Raw genomic sequence first — 13,290 nt, forward strand, 5'->3', positions numbered from 1 at the left:
TCAGAAGAGCTAGCTTTACAGAAAGTCTAGAAGTAATATCCGCTTGGGCACTCTGATGTTTTGAAACAGGAAGGAGACTAGACTGGTTTACCCCCTGGGTTAAATATGCTCTGTTTTCTATTTCTGATCAGCACAGGAATAGAGAATGGCATAGGCATACTGGGTCCCAGCTTGTTTTCAAAACTACACCCAATGCAGGGACCCACAGCACATCATACAAAACTCTCTGTATATTCCATGAGGTTGGGAGGGGGAAGGAGTGGAGATGTCATGTATTTTTTTAGATGGTGAAAAAGATTGGTAGCCAGCTGAAAGTCCTGGGCGAACACAGTTCAGTCTGTTGGTTGATTTTTGATGAACTGGGTACACTGCTTGTCGCGAATGATTTGGGCTGGAAAAAGAGAGTGCAGCCATTGGCAGCAATCTCTGCATACTTTTAGGGAAATCCATGCAGGGGGGAGACAGGGATGGTACAATAAAGTCAGAAGAGCGAGACTGAGATTGGGACTTTGGTGAGGTCTTTGTGAGTGTCTCCCTGACAGTCTCTGTGATACTTGCATGGGGTCGAGATGTGGATGATGCAGCCTTGGCATGATTGTCTTTGGTCAAGTCCTCAATCTGGATGGGCGATGCAGATATCTGTGGCTGCCCATTGTTAACAAGATGCTCACATTCTCCATGTGATTGTTGATGTCCTTGGCAGTCTGCCCCAGATGGCTGTGTGTCCTTGTTGAAGCATCTCTGCTGTGCTTGCATGGGTAGTTGTTTTGGCTTTGCAGAGGTTTTGTTGATATCTGTAACTGGGTCAGTCTGTGAGCACTTATCAGCAGTGTCCAATGTTGGCTGAGAAAAGAATGCATGCTGGAGAGAGAGGCTGTAGTGATCAGCCAAAACTTTGGTCCCAATCCGGCTGAGTTCAGTGCTATTTGGCCTGAAGAATTCTCTGCGATTCCAGAAAAAGTTAAAATTGTCTATGAAGTTCATACCAAATGAAAAACAAATTTTTCCAAGCCAGGTGTTAAGACTGAAGAGTCTAGTAAATGCAAAACTTCCCCTTGCAGGGAGTGGGCCACTGATAAAAGATTGTATTCTAGTCTTATAGAGGTCAGAAAAAAGTTTTCTGAAATCATCTTGGACAAACAGCTGTCCTCCGAAAACATCATTTGCTCCCACATGCACAACAATACGTTTGATAGTTTTATGCTCGGACATGAGTTTCAAAATGCTGCCTTTGGTGTCAGAGATGGATGCATTTGGAAGGCAGCAAATAATCATCCCATGTCCTTTTAAATGTCTTACAGTGGAATCACCAAGAACAAGGGTTGTGGGATCAGGTGGTGTTACGAGCTGCTTTTTGCCTCTTCCCACAGCTCTTCGGTTGTGGTGCGATCTCTTTCTATGATGTGCTTGTCCGCCTGAAAATTCTGCTTCCACATCCCTGAGGCATTCAAATTTGTTCTGAAGCCTTATGGGCTGTGGATTTTCCATAGGACTGTAAATCCTATTGCAGTTTGTAGACCTGGCTCTATTTCTAATAGCATGGCTGTGGAGCGTGGGTTGCATAGTATCAGAACGAACTGGTGTTGAGGTAATTACTCCTGTTTTTATTTTTGGGCCTGCCACCCATCGTGTGCCAGTTTTCTGTATTCACATTTTGCTCTGTTAGATTGACGTATTCATCCACTCGATCTGCAATGCTATCGGCTTGTCGGGGTGCAATCTCTGCATTCTCAGCCACTGTTTCTGTACTCCTTTCGTGAGATATCTCTCTTAGTTCGTCCGTCTTTGGCAGGGCATCAATCTTTGATTCCAGGATAGAAATCCTCTGTTCTAGTTCTGTGCATTTTCTGCAGGATCTCCTGGATTTTTTTGCCCCCTGGCATTTTGTTTTAAAAGCTAACTTATCTTGTAAAGGTGAAAAATAAAATGAAGAAATGGTGGAAATTAAGTGAAAAAGTAAAAAAATAAAGATCAAGCAGGAGCAAAGCAAAGACGCGTCCTACTCGCTTGAGTAGGCGGAGCAAAAATAATGGAAGGTAAAACTGTTTCCATTCTGCAAGCTAGGGCTTTAGCAAGGAGTTTATCATCTACATTAAGAAGAGAAATAGGTCGGTAAGAGGAACATAATTTGGGATCTTTATCCTTTTTAAGGATCGGTGATATCGATGCCTGATTGAGTGTTGGTGGTAATTTACCTTCTTGGAGAGAGTTCTCGTACATCTCTAAAAGCAGTGGTGCTAACTGTTCAGAAAACGTCTTATAAAATTCCACAGGGTAGCCATCTGGCCCCGGGGACTTCCCACTCTGCATTAGTTTAATGGCGTTGGTTATTTCACTGAGAGACAGCAGCAGTGTCTCCAACTTTTCCCGTTGTTCAGGTGTTAACTTAGGAATACTGAATCCATGGAAGAAGTTTTGCATGACACCATCATCATCAGGCAAGTCAGATTTATACAAATTGGAGCAGAAGATTTTGAAAGTCCTATTAATTTCGTCAGGGATCCTTGTCGGTGTACCTGAATCATTTATAATTTCAGATATTTGCTGTGAAGCTATCCTACTCTTCAACTGATGGGCGAGAAGGCGACCGGCCTTATCCCCATTTTCATATAGTAATCCTCTGGCTTTAAGTATCATTTTCTCTGCGTCTCTAGTGGACAAGAGATTGAACTCGGTCTGGAGAGCAAGTCTCTCCTTGAATAGCTCTGGAGATGGTAGTGCAGAGCATCGGCGGTCCACATCAGCTATAGCTTCTAAGAGCTCGGTCAAACGCCTCTTTAACGCCTTCTTGGTGTGAGCAGTATATGATCTTATTTCCCCCCTGAGAAAAGCCTTGAGTGTTTCCCATAACGAGGATGGGCTAGTGTGTTCATTTTTGTTGGTTTCTACAAAAAAGCCGATCGACTGATTTATACGTTTACAAAATTCACCATCGGATAGGAGTGTGGGATCCAGTCTCCAAGTGCGACTCTCTGTATGTTGGGCCTCAAACTGTATGTCAAGTACCACAGGGGAGTGGTCAGAGTCAACTATAGAGGAGTACTCAACTGATTTTTACAAAGGGGAGTAGAGTCTCGTCTATAAAAAAAAAAAATCTATACACGAATAAGAATTGTGGGCATGCGAATAAAAGGAATATTGTCTGTCAGTTGGGTGAGAGATTCTCCAGGGGTCAACACTGCCACACTGAGCCATAAAAGTGGCCAGAGCCTGTGACATCTTGGATTGGGTGGCTGTTCTAGAGCTAGATCTATCTAGACAAGGGTCCATCACACAATTTATGTCCCTTCCAAATATTAGTTTGTAACTATGTAGATCAGGGATTAATGATATAAGTTTCTTAATGAATTCTATATCGTCCCAGTTTGGGGCATATACAGACACTAGAGCAACTGGAATTTGGTGGAGAAAGCCAGTAACTATAATAAATCGGCCATTGGGATCACACAGAGTGCTGGAGTGAACAAAGTTAACTTTTTTTGTTCATCAGAATGGCTGTGCCTCTCGTTTTTAAATTGAACGTTGAATGAAAAATATGAGCTATCCAGGATTTACTAAGGCTACATCCACACGACAACGGCAACGAGATTTTATTAAAAAAAAATATCGCGTCCACATGGGCAACGGATCAGTAAAATATCAGGTACATATGGCAACGAAACGCTTGCTGAAAACGATGCAATACACATGTCACACCTCTACGTGCGCTGTAAGACGGTCCCATCGGAGACACCAGAACAATAGAAGAAGTAGGACGCATGCGCATAAACCCCTTCTTCTACCCAGTGTGAAGCACTCGCAGGAACAAACACACAACAACAAGAAGAAGATGGCTGCGACTACGCGAGGAAATCGTGCCTTCTGTGTGTACAAATTAGTTTTATTATTGTGCATAGTTTTATATAACTTAATTTTCTTATTGTGTGTGAACATTTTGAAAAGCATTTTTATATAATTTATATAACTTTTTTTATATTGTGTGTGAACATTTTGAAAAGCAGTCTTATCCAATAAAAAAAGAAATTCAAGAAATGGTTCAGTTACTTGTTTATTTAAAAGAAAAGCTGTATACAAAAGTGAATGCAATGCAGTGGTTCATACAAAACAGCAAGAGTGCTGCTTGTTCTAGTCATGTGGTTGTGACATCATCGTAAACAAATCTGTTCTACTCATCCAGACGACTTCGCAACGGTGCTGTTGCCAGATTTTTCCACTCTGGAACCCGTTCTCGTTTTGGGGCACCCAAAACGCCGGTGCCGTGTGGACGCCAGGCCGAAACGATGAACAATTTTAGCAGATTCACCTGAATCCGTTGCCGTGTGGACAGCCTCTAAGTCGTTTGTGGTCTGTAGTGCGCAGGTGAGTTTCTTGTAGGAATATGGTATCTGAATTTAAATGTTTCAGGTGAGAAAACACACTAGCCCGTTTCACAGGGCCATTCAGGCCCCCCACATTCCAGGAAATAATCTTGACAGAGCCTCTTCTACTCATGACTCCATTTCGATTATTTGTCATAACAAAGTTAAGTAGCAAAATAATTTGCCATGAGCAAGACTAGTTCAATGTTGCAGGAGAAGTAAGCATGCTGACTTGAATGCAAAACTAAGAGATAAAAACTAAAAGGAGGACAAGGACACTTAACATGAGGAACAAAAACAAACCACAACAAGCAAGAACCGTCCCTTCCAACCTCCCTATCCTCCCACCCCCCACCTATGCTCATCTTCCTACCTATGATGAGCTGCAGGTAAAACTACTTACCTACCTCCGGAATAACTAAGCGAAAGCACTAAACTTCGATCCCTAAAACAGAGAGTGCTGCTGAGCTTGTATATGAACCATTTAAACACACCAATAGGAACACTAGAAAGTCTATAAAACAAAAAATTTTTTGTGGAAATCACAAAATGGGCTCAGGAATATTTCCAGAGAACATTATCTGTGAACACAATTCAGCATGCCATGCGCCGTTGCCAGCTAAAACTCTATAGTTCAAAGAAGAAGCTGTATCTAAACATGATCCAGAAGCGCAGACGTCTTCTCTGGGCCAAGGCTCATTTAAAATGGACTGTGGCAAAGTGGAAAACTGTTCTGTGGTCAGATGAATCAAAGTTTGAAGTTCTTTATGGAAATCAGGGACGCCGTGTCATTCGGACTAAAGAGGAGAAGGACGACCCAAGTTGTTACCAGTGCTTAGTTCAGAAGCCTGCATTTCTGATGGTATGGAGTTGCATTAGTGCGTGTGACATGGGCAGCTCACACGTCTGGAAAGACACCATCAATGCTGAAAGGTATATCCAGGTTCTAGAGCAACATATGTTCCCATCCAGATGACGTCTCTTTCAGGGAAGACCTTGCATTTTCTAACACGACAATGCCAAACCACATACTGCATCAATTACAGCATCATGGCTGTGTAGAAGAAGGGTCCGGGTACTGAACTGGCCAGCCTGCAGTCCAGATCTTTCACCCATAGAAAACATTTGGCGCATCATAAAGCGGAAGATACGACAAAAAAGACCTAAGACAGTTGAGCAACTAGAATCCTACATTAGACAAGAATGGGTTAACATTCCTATCCCTAAACTTGAGCAACTTGTCTCCTCAGTCAGGGATGAGAATTTTCCGCCGATCGGCGGATTTCCGACTTTTTCAGACCAAAATGATCGTTTTTGAGCGTGCGCGCGCAACATTAAGGTCTGCATCACGCATCTTAGAATGTGTGCGCGCGAGGGAGACTGTGAGCAGTGTTGCCAGATACTGCTAACGTTTTCCATCCCAAAATATGTTCCAAACTCGCCAAAATGCACTTAAAACCGCCCAGTGTGGCAACACTGCCTGTGTGCTTGTTCATGTAGCGCATGCCAGACAAAGAGCATCCTGATTGGGTTACACAGCAAAATAAGCCAATCAGCTTTCAGTGTGGGCGGGCTTTTATTTCTTTTCTCGAGGACTGGAGTTTTCAGCTGAGTCAGTGCAGCCTACAGGATCGGCATGGCAGAGAGAGCGCGCGTGCGCCTCAAAAAGCCAAAGTACAAAACCCACTTCAACTCAGATTACACAAAAGAATCTCCCTATCTAATAATAATAATATCCCTGTCTAATAATAATCTCCCTGTCTAATAATAATAATAATATCCCTGTCTAATAATAATAATAATAATAATAATAATATCCCTGTCTAATAATAATCTCCCTGTCTAATAATCTCCCTGTCTAATAATAAAGAAAATAAATAAATAAATAAATAGCCAAAAATCATTAGCCCCTGGGCCCCGCCCCCCCCTGGGCCATGGGCCCCGCCCCCCTGGGCCATGGACCCCGCCCCCCTGGGCCATGGACCCCGCCCCCCTGGGCCATGGACCCCGCCCTGGTTTTTTCAGACTTTTTTAAAATATTTTTCATTCTCATCCCTGCTCAGTCCCCAGACGTTTGCAGACTGTTGTAAAGAGAAAAGGGGATGTCTCACAGTGGTAAACATGGCCTTGTCCCAACTTTTTTGAGATGTGTTGTTGTCATGAAATTTAAAATCACCTAATTTTTCTCTTTAAATGATGCATTTTCTCAGTTTAAACATTTGATATGTCATCTATGTTCTATTCTGAATAAAATATGGAATTTTGAAACTTCCACATCATTGCATTCCGTTTTTATTTACAATTTGTACTTTGTCCCAACTTTTTTGGAATCGGGGTTGTACAAGTAAATTAAGAAATCTTTTTTTTTTCCTTTTTTTTGGATTTTCCATACTGTTGCAACATTTTTTTTTTTTTTTTTAAATTTGGGGTTGTAGAAGAATTCTCTTTCCCTCAATGCAGGCTTCACCTAGCAGCAAGCAACGGGCTTATAAATAGCCTCAATGTTTTCCTTGCCCACGGTGTCAACCTACGCACAACAGATACTGCTGGTAAGTCATTCTTCACTCTTAGAGAACTATTGTATTCGATCCATGAAATGGTGTCTCAGTTCTGCACTGATTGTGGGACTGCAGTATGTGACTGAGCATGTCTCGTACAGTAATAGGTTCTTATTCTGCAGGTAAAACAGCACTGCACCTTTCTTCAAAAGGCGGCCATTCTGCCTGCGTGCAGCGTCTGTTGCAGGTACAGCAAGTTTTGCTTTCACTCCCTAACAATTCCAAGAACAAAGGTATGTGAACTCGTTGCCATGGAATGACGAGTTATAGTTATATCATGTTTGTTGTAAAACAGCCCTGCCAAAAATGATCTTTGAGAAGGGTGTTGAGCAAGATCTACTGACAGCTGGTTTGCCTTTCTGTTGTTCTTTGCTGTGTATAGTCTTTGTGTTTTCTTCTTTTGTTCCCTCACATAAAACATTTGAGCTGAGACAAGGTCAGAGCAGGCCTTTGTATCATAGCAACGCAAGCTCCTCGTTGTACAGTAAACAGTGAGAAATCATAAAAGAGCTACTTCAGGGGTAAAGAAGATAACGTTAGCGTTCCTTCCAGAGTGAAAAATGATAGCCATGACTCTAGCGTATTGCAAAAACAGAATTAATTTTTAATCATTGTTGGTGGCCTTTAATAACATGAGTTTTGTTTAACGCCAATCTGTGATGTAAAAGAAGGAAAAGGAACGAGGGTTTAATCTCATAATAATCAGAGTTTGCTTTGCAGTGTAAAAGTCCTGTTGACAGCACAGATGTGCATGAGAGGACAGCTTTACATGAAGCAGGTGGGCAAAACATCGAACATTTTTTTTTTTTTTTTGTGACAGACAGCACTTTTGTTCATTATGTTCCCTAGAATTATTTCCCAGGAATACCTGGACAGAACATTTATCCCGGAAATGCTGCACTCCATATTTTGGATCAGTTGTCCAATGAGGAATAATTTACTTTCACTGATTATGGCATATTCCTTTGTGATTATGACCAGGTCCATTATAAATCTATTTATTCTATCTACATTCACTAGATATGAACAATTGCACGTTCTGATTGGTTATACCGTACTACTACTAGGATATCAGCTCGCGAGTAGAGAAAAACAAAATGGCAGAGCGCATCAAGTCAGATATATCACTTTATCAAGTATTTAAAAGAAACAGAAATGGCTAAAAGAACATAGTTGGGTTTTTTAAATTTCCTTCCCCAATATCTTCTGTTCCACGCTCCAGCCCAGTCGGTTGCACCTTTAAGTTGGTTTGCTAACTGCCAAAAAAACCCTGAAGAAGAGAATGGCAGCCTGTGTTGCTGACTGTGGCAGCGGGGGCGTGGTCAAGCGCCGGTCTGTGACAGGAGGGCGGAGTCAGGGGAAGGTAAGTGGCAGAATCACTACACCTGAGAGCAATTAACCTGTCTTTGTGTGTCTTCCCAGTGACCGCGCCCTATATGAGGAGGGAGAGCGAGAGCGGAAGTGGCTCATCCCTGAACCAGACGCCGGTTGTGTGTGTGTCTGTGTTAGCGCGATTATTGTTGTACTGAAAAGTGTGGCAATAAAGCCAAGTGTTAAACCTGATCTCTGTCCTGCCGTCCTCTGTGCTCCACTTTCCCGGGTTTCGGCACCACTGTAGAGTTCCCTACAACAGTAATCGCGCTAACACAGACACACACACAACCGGCGTCTGGTTCAGGGATGAGCCACTTCCGCTCTCGCTCTCCCTCCTCATATAGGGCGCGATCACTGGGAAGACACACAAAGACAGGTTAATTGCTCTCAGGTGTAGTGATTCTGCCACTTACCTTCCCTGACTCCGCCCTCCTGTCACAGACCGGCGCTTGACCACGCCCCCGCTGCCACACTGACACTGAGCTTTTATATAAAATCTGGAGAGCTCTGAGGCTATTCCCTGCTGTCGAGATGAGTGAAGCCATCAGGCCGCCATCTTACCACTCCCATCGCGTGTATTTGGCTGATGTGTTAAATTGTGGTATCCGATCAAATTTGCCTCAAGAAAAGTATCTCCTGACTTTTTTTTTCCCCCCCCTTTCTTTACCTTCTATTATTTTCTCAATTTTACCCACATTCGTATAGCGCTCTCCTTCACCATTATTCAGAGGTGGACAGTAACGAAGTACATTTACTTGAGTACTGTACTTAAGTACACTTTTTGGGTATTTTGGAAACTTCTGACTTTAACTTCACTACATTTGAAAGACAAATATCGTACTTTTCACTCCACTACATTTCTATCAAGGTCCTCGTTACTATGAAGCAGCTTTGAAAGTGGATGCTTTTTTCTTTTCTTTTCTAAAACATGATTGGTTTTTTCACAGGTGACACTGAGACAGTCTATCAGTAATCACTAGGGTCACGTCACGTCCACAGACTGGATAAAATCAAGTTCAAAGACCTCTCAGCAGCATTATTTAACTCGATCAGTTGATGGCAGAATGGAACGAAGCGGTTCTTCTGGAGAACGCACACACCCAAGGCCATACCTAGAACCCATGTTTCAGTTTTCTGAAAGGATTAAAGATACGTTTCGTTTTAAATGTTTGCTTTGTTTGCCAAAAACGAACCCCATCACTGCTTACAAAAACTCGCCGTCCGACCTGCGGAAGCACATTGAGGGATATAAACGTTTTATTCCAAGAGAAAGCTTGCACTGAAGGTGTCTGTGCTTTTAGAGCTAGCGAGAACGTTACAATAGCTGTGCAGTCTGGTTAGTCAAAGGACTTTCTATGGATTTGCTCGCCAAGTTGCCGTAGCCTTGTTCACGGCTAACGTTAACACATAGCTAGTTAACGAACACTGTTAGTTAGCATGTAAAAACGGAGTTACGCTAACATGAATAATGTTAATTTATCTGAAGTCCTTTCAGAAATATGTTTTAGCATAATCTTACCAAATAAACAATGTAGAAATCTTTCTTTTCTAGTAGCGTTAGCTACCCAATATGAATTTGAGTTTGAAAAGAGTTTGCTAGCATGTCAGGTGGAGCTTCACTGACTAGCTAGCTTAACGTTAAACCGCCATGATGCACAGCATGCGTTCATTTTGTGAATTCACATTTCTGTCTTTGGTAACGGCGTTAGGTTTTGTAAGCGTTGTGGCAATAATGCAATGATGTGTTGACAGAAAATGTACTTTTAATACTTAAGTATTTTTAAAAGCAAATACTTCAGTACTTTAACTTAAGTAAAAATTTGACTGGACAACTTTCACTTGTATCGGAGTAACATTTGACCAGTGGGATCTGTACTTTGACCTAAGTAATGAAGTTGGGTACTTTGTCCACCTCTGCCATTTTTTTTTTTCCATTTTCCAGTTCAGTCTCTGATAATTTTTTTTAAATTGCTCTTTATTATAATTATTTTTACGGAGATTATTTCAGTTTTTCTCTGATACAGTGTGCCTTTCTCTTTCATATATTTCTTCTTCCATATATATATATATATATATATATATATAATATGACATTTGGCTTTGATCTAGTCTGGGACATTTCCATCGAAAATCTGACGTAGTCAGTGTTTATCCCATTTTCAACAAAAACAGACAAGACGATATGAGAGATTTTTTTTTTTTTTGCTCTTCCTACAGGGGGTCCACTCAAATGGCACTGTGCACGCACGTGTAAAAATGATCACACACTAGCTATCAATACTCACAGGTGAAATGTCCATCCACAACCTTTGACCTGACGATTTGTCCAGTTCACTGCTGCACATGGAGGCATTTTTCTTCTAATTTTTCTCACCAGCTACATAAATAACTTGTCCAATTTTCTGTCGCTTCCAGTAGCCTAAATCAGCGTTTCTCAACCTTTTTTCAGTCACGGCACCCTTCAGAAGTATGCAAATTCTCAAGGCACCCCCATATAAAATTTACACAGTCACGCTGACCCTGGCAGTGAGGTTGTGACATGGGAAAGGGGGCCGTGAGACAAATTTTGATGATGCATGAGGCGGCGATGATCTGCATTAGTGTAACTATCGTTTTTTGGAATTTTAATTCATTTTATTTATTTCAATGTTAGAATATATAATTTTTTGACGGCACCCCTAACGAAGCCAGATGGCACCCCAGGGTGTCGCGGCACCCCGGTTGAGAAAGGCTGGCCTAAATGATAGTTCCACTCCGCGATGGGAGTGGTAAGATGGCGGCCAGCTGGCTTCACTCTGATGAGTCTATGAGCTCTCCAGATTTAAAATAGAGCTCAGTGGTTGCTGAACCAACTGAGGACGAAATAAAAACTCTACTTGCAAACAAAACCCCCCCAAAATACAAAAAAAGTGCAACAAATTATGGAATAAAATTATTTGATGGTAAGAATGTGTATCTTTTTTTATTTTTCAAGAATTATTATTATTATTATTATTATAGCATTTTTCACAAATTGCTCCTGTCATTTCACCAGTTTGTTTACATTCTAAGCGGAAATGATTTTGTCAGATGTTTTGTATAAAGTTTTTATTGATCAAATTTGCAGAAAATAAAAATGCTCTGTTTCTCAAAATCCAGTGAATGTGGATCGAATAAAAATGGTTATTCCACTCAATCTTGTCGTACATGGCTTAGCACGCCTTGTCAGCTATATCAGCTCATATAAGACTCGATTTTGTCTAATAATTGTTAAATATACTCAACAGCCACATTATTAGGAACAACATACTAATACTGGTTAGGGGACACGTTTTCTCTCAGAACAGTCAGATCTCTGAACTCATTGTTATGTTTATGGAACCAATTTGAGACAACTTGTGCTTTATCAAATGACACACAAACATACTGGGAATAGCCGTTATAATATGTGGGCATTGAACCCACAGAAGGATGCACATACAGTGGTGCTTGAAAGTTTGTGAACCCTTTAGAATTTTCTATATTTCTGCATAAATATGACCTAAAACATCATCAGATTTTCACACAAGTCCTAAAAGTAGATAAAGAGAACCCAGTTAAACAAATGAGACAAAAATAGTATACTTGGTCATTTATTTATTGAGGAAAATGATCCAATATTACATACAGTGCCTTGAAAAAGTATTCATACCCCTTGAACTTTTTCACATTTTTCTACCTTACAACCACAAACTTAAGTTTTTTATTGAGATTTTATGTGATAGACCAACACAGAGTAGCACATAATTGTGAAATGAAACGAAAATGATAAATGGTCTTCAAAATTTTAAACAAATAAAAATCTGAAAAAATGTGGTGTGCATTAGTATTCAGCCCCCCTGCGTCAATACTTTGTAGAGCCACCTTTTGCTGCAATTACAGCTGCAAGTCTTTTGTGGTAGGTCTCTACCAGCTTTGCACATCTAGACACTGAAATTTTTGCCCATTCTTCTTTGCAAAATAGCTCAAGCTCAGCCAGATTGGATGGAGAGCGTCTGTGAACAGCAGTTTTCAAGTCTTGCCACAGATGCTCAATGGGATTTAGGTCTGGACTTTGACTGGGCCATTCTAACACATGAATATTCTTTGATCTAAACCATTCCATTGTAGCTCTGGCTGTATGTTTAGGGTCATTGTCTTGCTGGAAGGTGAATCTCTTTCCCAGTCTCAAGTCTTTTGCAGCCTCCAACAGGTTTTCTTCCAGGATTGCCCTGTATTTAGCTCCATCCATCTTCCCATCAACTCTGACCAGCTTCCCTGTCCCTGCTGAAGAAGAGCATCCCCATAGCATGATGCTGCCACCACCATGTTTCACAGTGGGGATGGTGTGTGCAGGGTGATGAGCAGTGTTAGTTTTCCGCCACACATAGCGCTTTGCATTTAGGCCAAAAAGTTCAACTTTGGTCTCATCTGACCAAAGCACCTTCTTCCACATGTTTGCTGTGTCCCCTACATGGCTTCTTATGCCTGTCTTTCAACAATGGCTTTCTTCTTGCCACTCTTCCAAAAAGGCCAGATTTGTGGAGTGTATGACTTATAGTTGTCCTGTGCACAGATTCTCCCACCTGAGCTGTGGATTTCTGCAGCTCCTCCAGAGTGATCATGGGCCTCTTGGCTGCTTCTCTGACCAGTGCTCTCCTTGCTCGCTCTGTCAGTTTAGGTGGATGGCCATGTCTTGGTAGGTTTGCAGTTGTCCCATACTTTTTCCATTTTTGAATGATGGATTGAACAGTGCTTCTTGAGATGTTCAGAGCTTGGGATAATTTCTTATAACCTAACCCTGCTTTAAACTTCTCCAGAACTTTATCCCTGACCTGTCTGGTGAGTTCTTTGGTCTTCATGATGCTGTTTGTTCTTCAGTGTTCTCTAACAAACCACTGAGGCCTTCACAGAACAACTGTGTTTATGCTGAGAGTAAATTACACACAGTAGGACTCTATTAACTAATTAGATGACTTCTGAAGGCAATTGATTGCACTGGA

The 13,290-nt window shown here is 41.5% G+C and overlaps 1 protein-coding gene across 1 annotated transcript in view; it reads left to right on the plus strand.

Annotated features, from left to right (window-relative positions):
• uacaa (uveal autoantigen with coiled-coil domains and ankyrin repeats a) overlaps positions 1-13,290 on the plus strand; it is a 75,078-nt gene that overhangs the window by 23,394 nt on the left and 38,394 nt on the right. The window contains exons 3-5 of the mRNA XM_060923892.1: positions 6,819-6,907; positions 7,039-7,103; positions 7,637-7,694. Of these exons, the coding sequence (XP_060779875.1) occupies positions 6,819-6,907; positions 7,039-7,103; positions 7,637-7,694 (212 nt within the window). The remainder of the gene's footprint in view (positions 1-6,818; positions 6,908-7,038; positions 7,104-7,636; positions 7,695-13,290) is intronic.

Source organism: Neoarius graeffei, chromosome 6, assembly GCF_027579695.1.
Source record: "Neoarius graeffei isolate fNeoGra1 chromosome 6, fNeoGra1.pri, whole genome shotgun sequence".
Classification (NCBI taxonomy): Eukaryota; Metazoa; Chordata; class Actinopteri; order Siluriformes; family Ariidae; genus Neoarius; species Neoarius graeffei.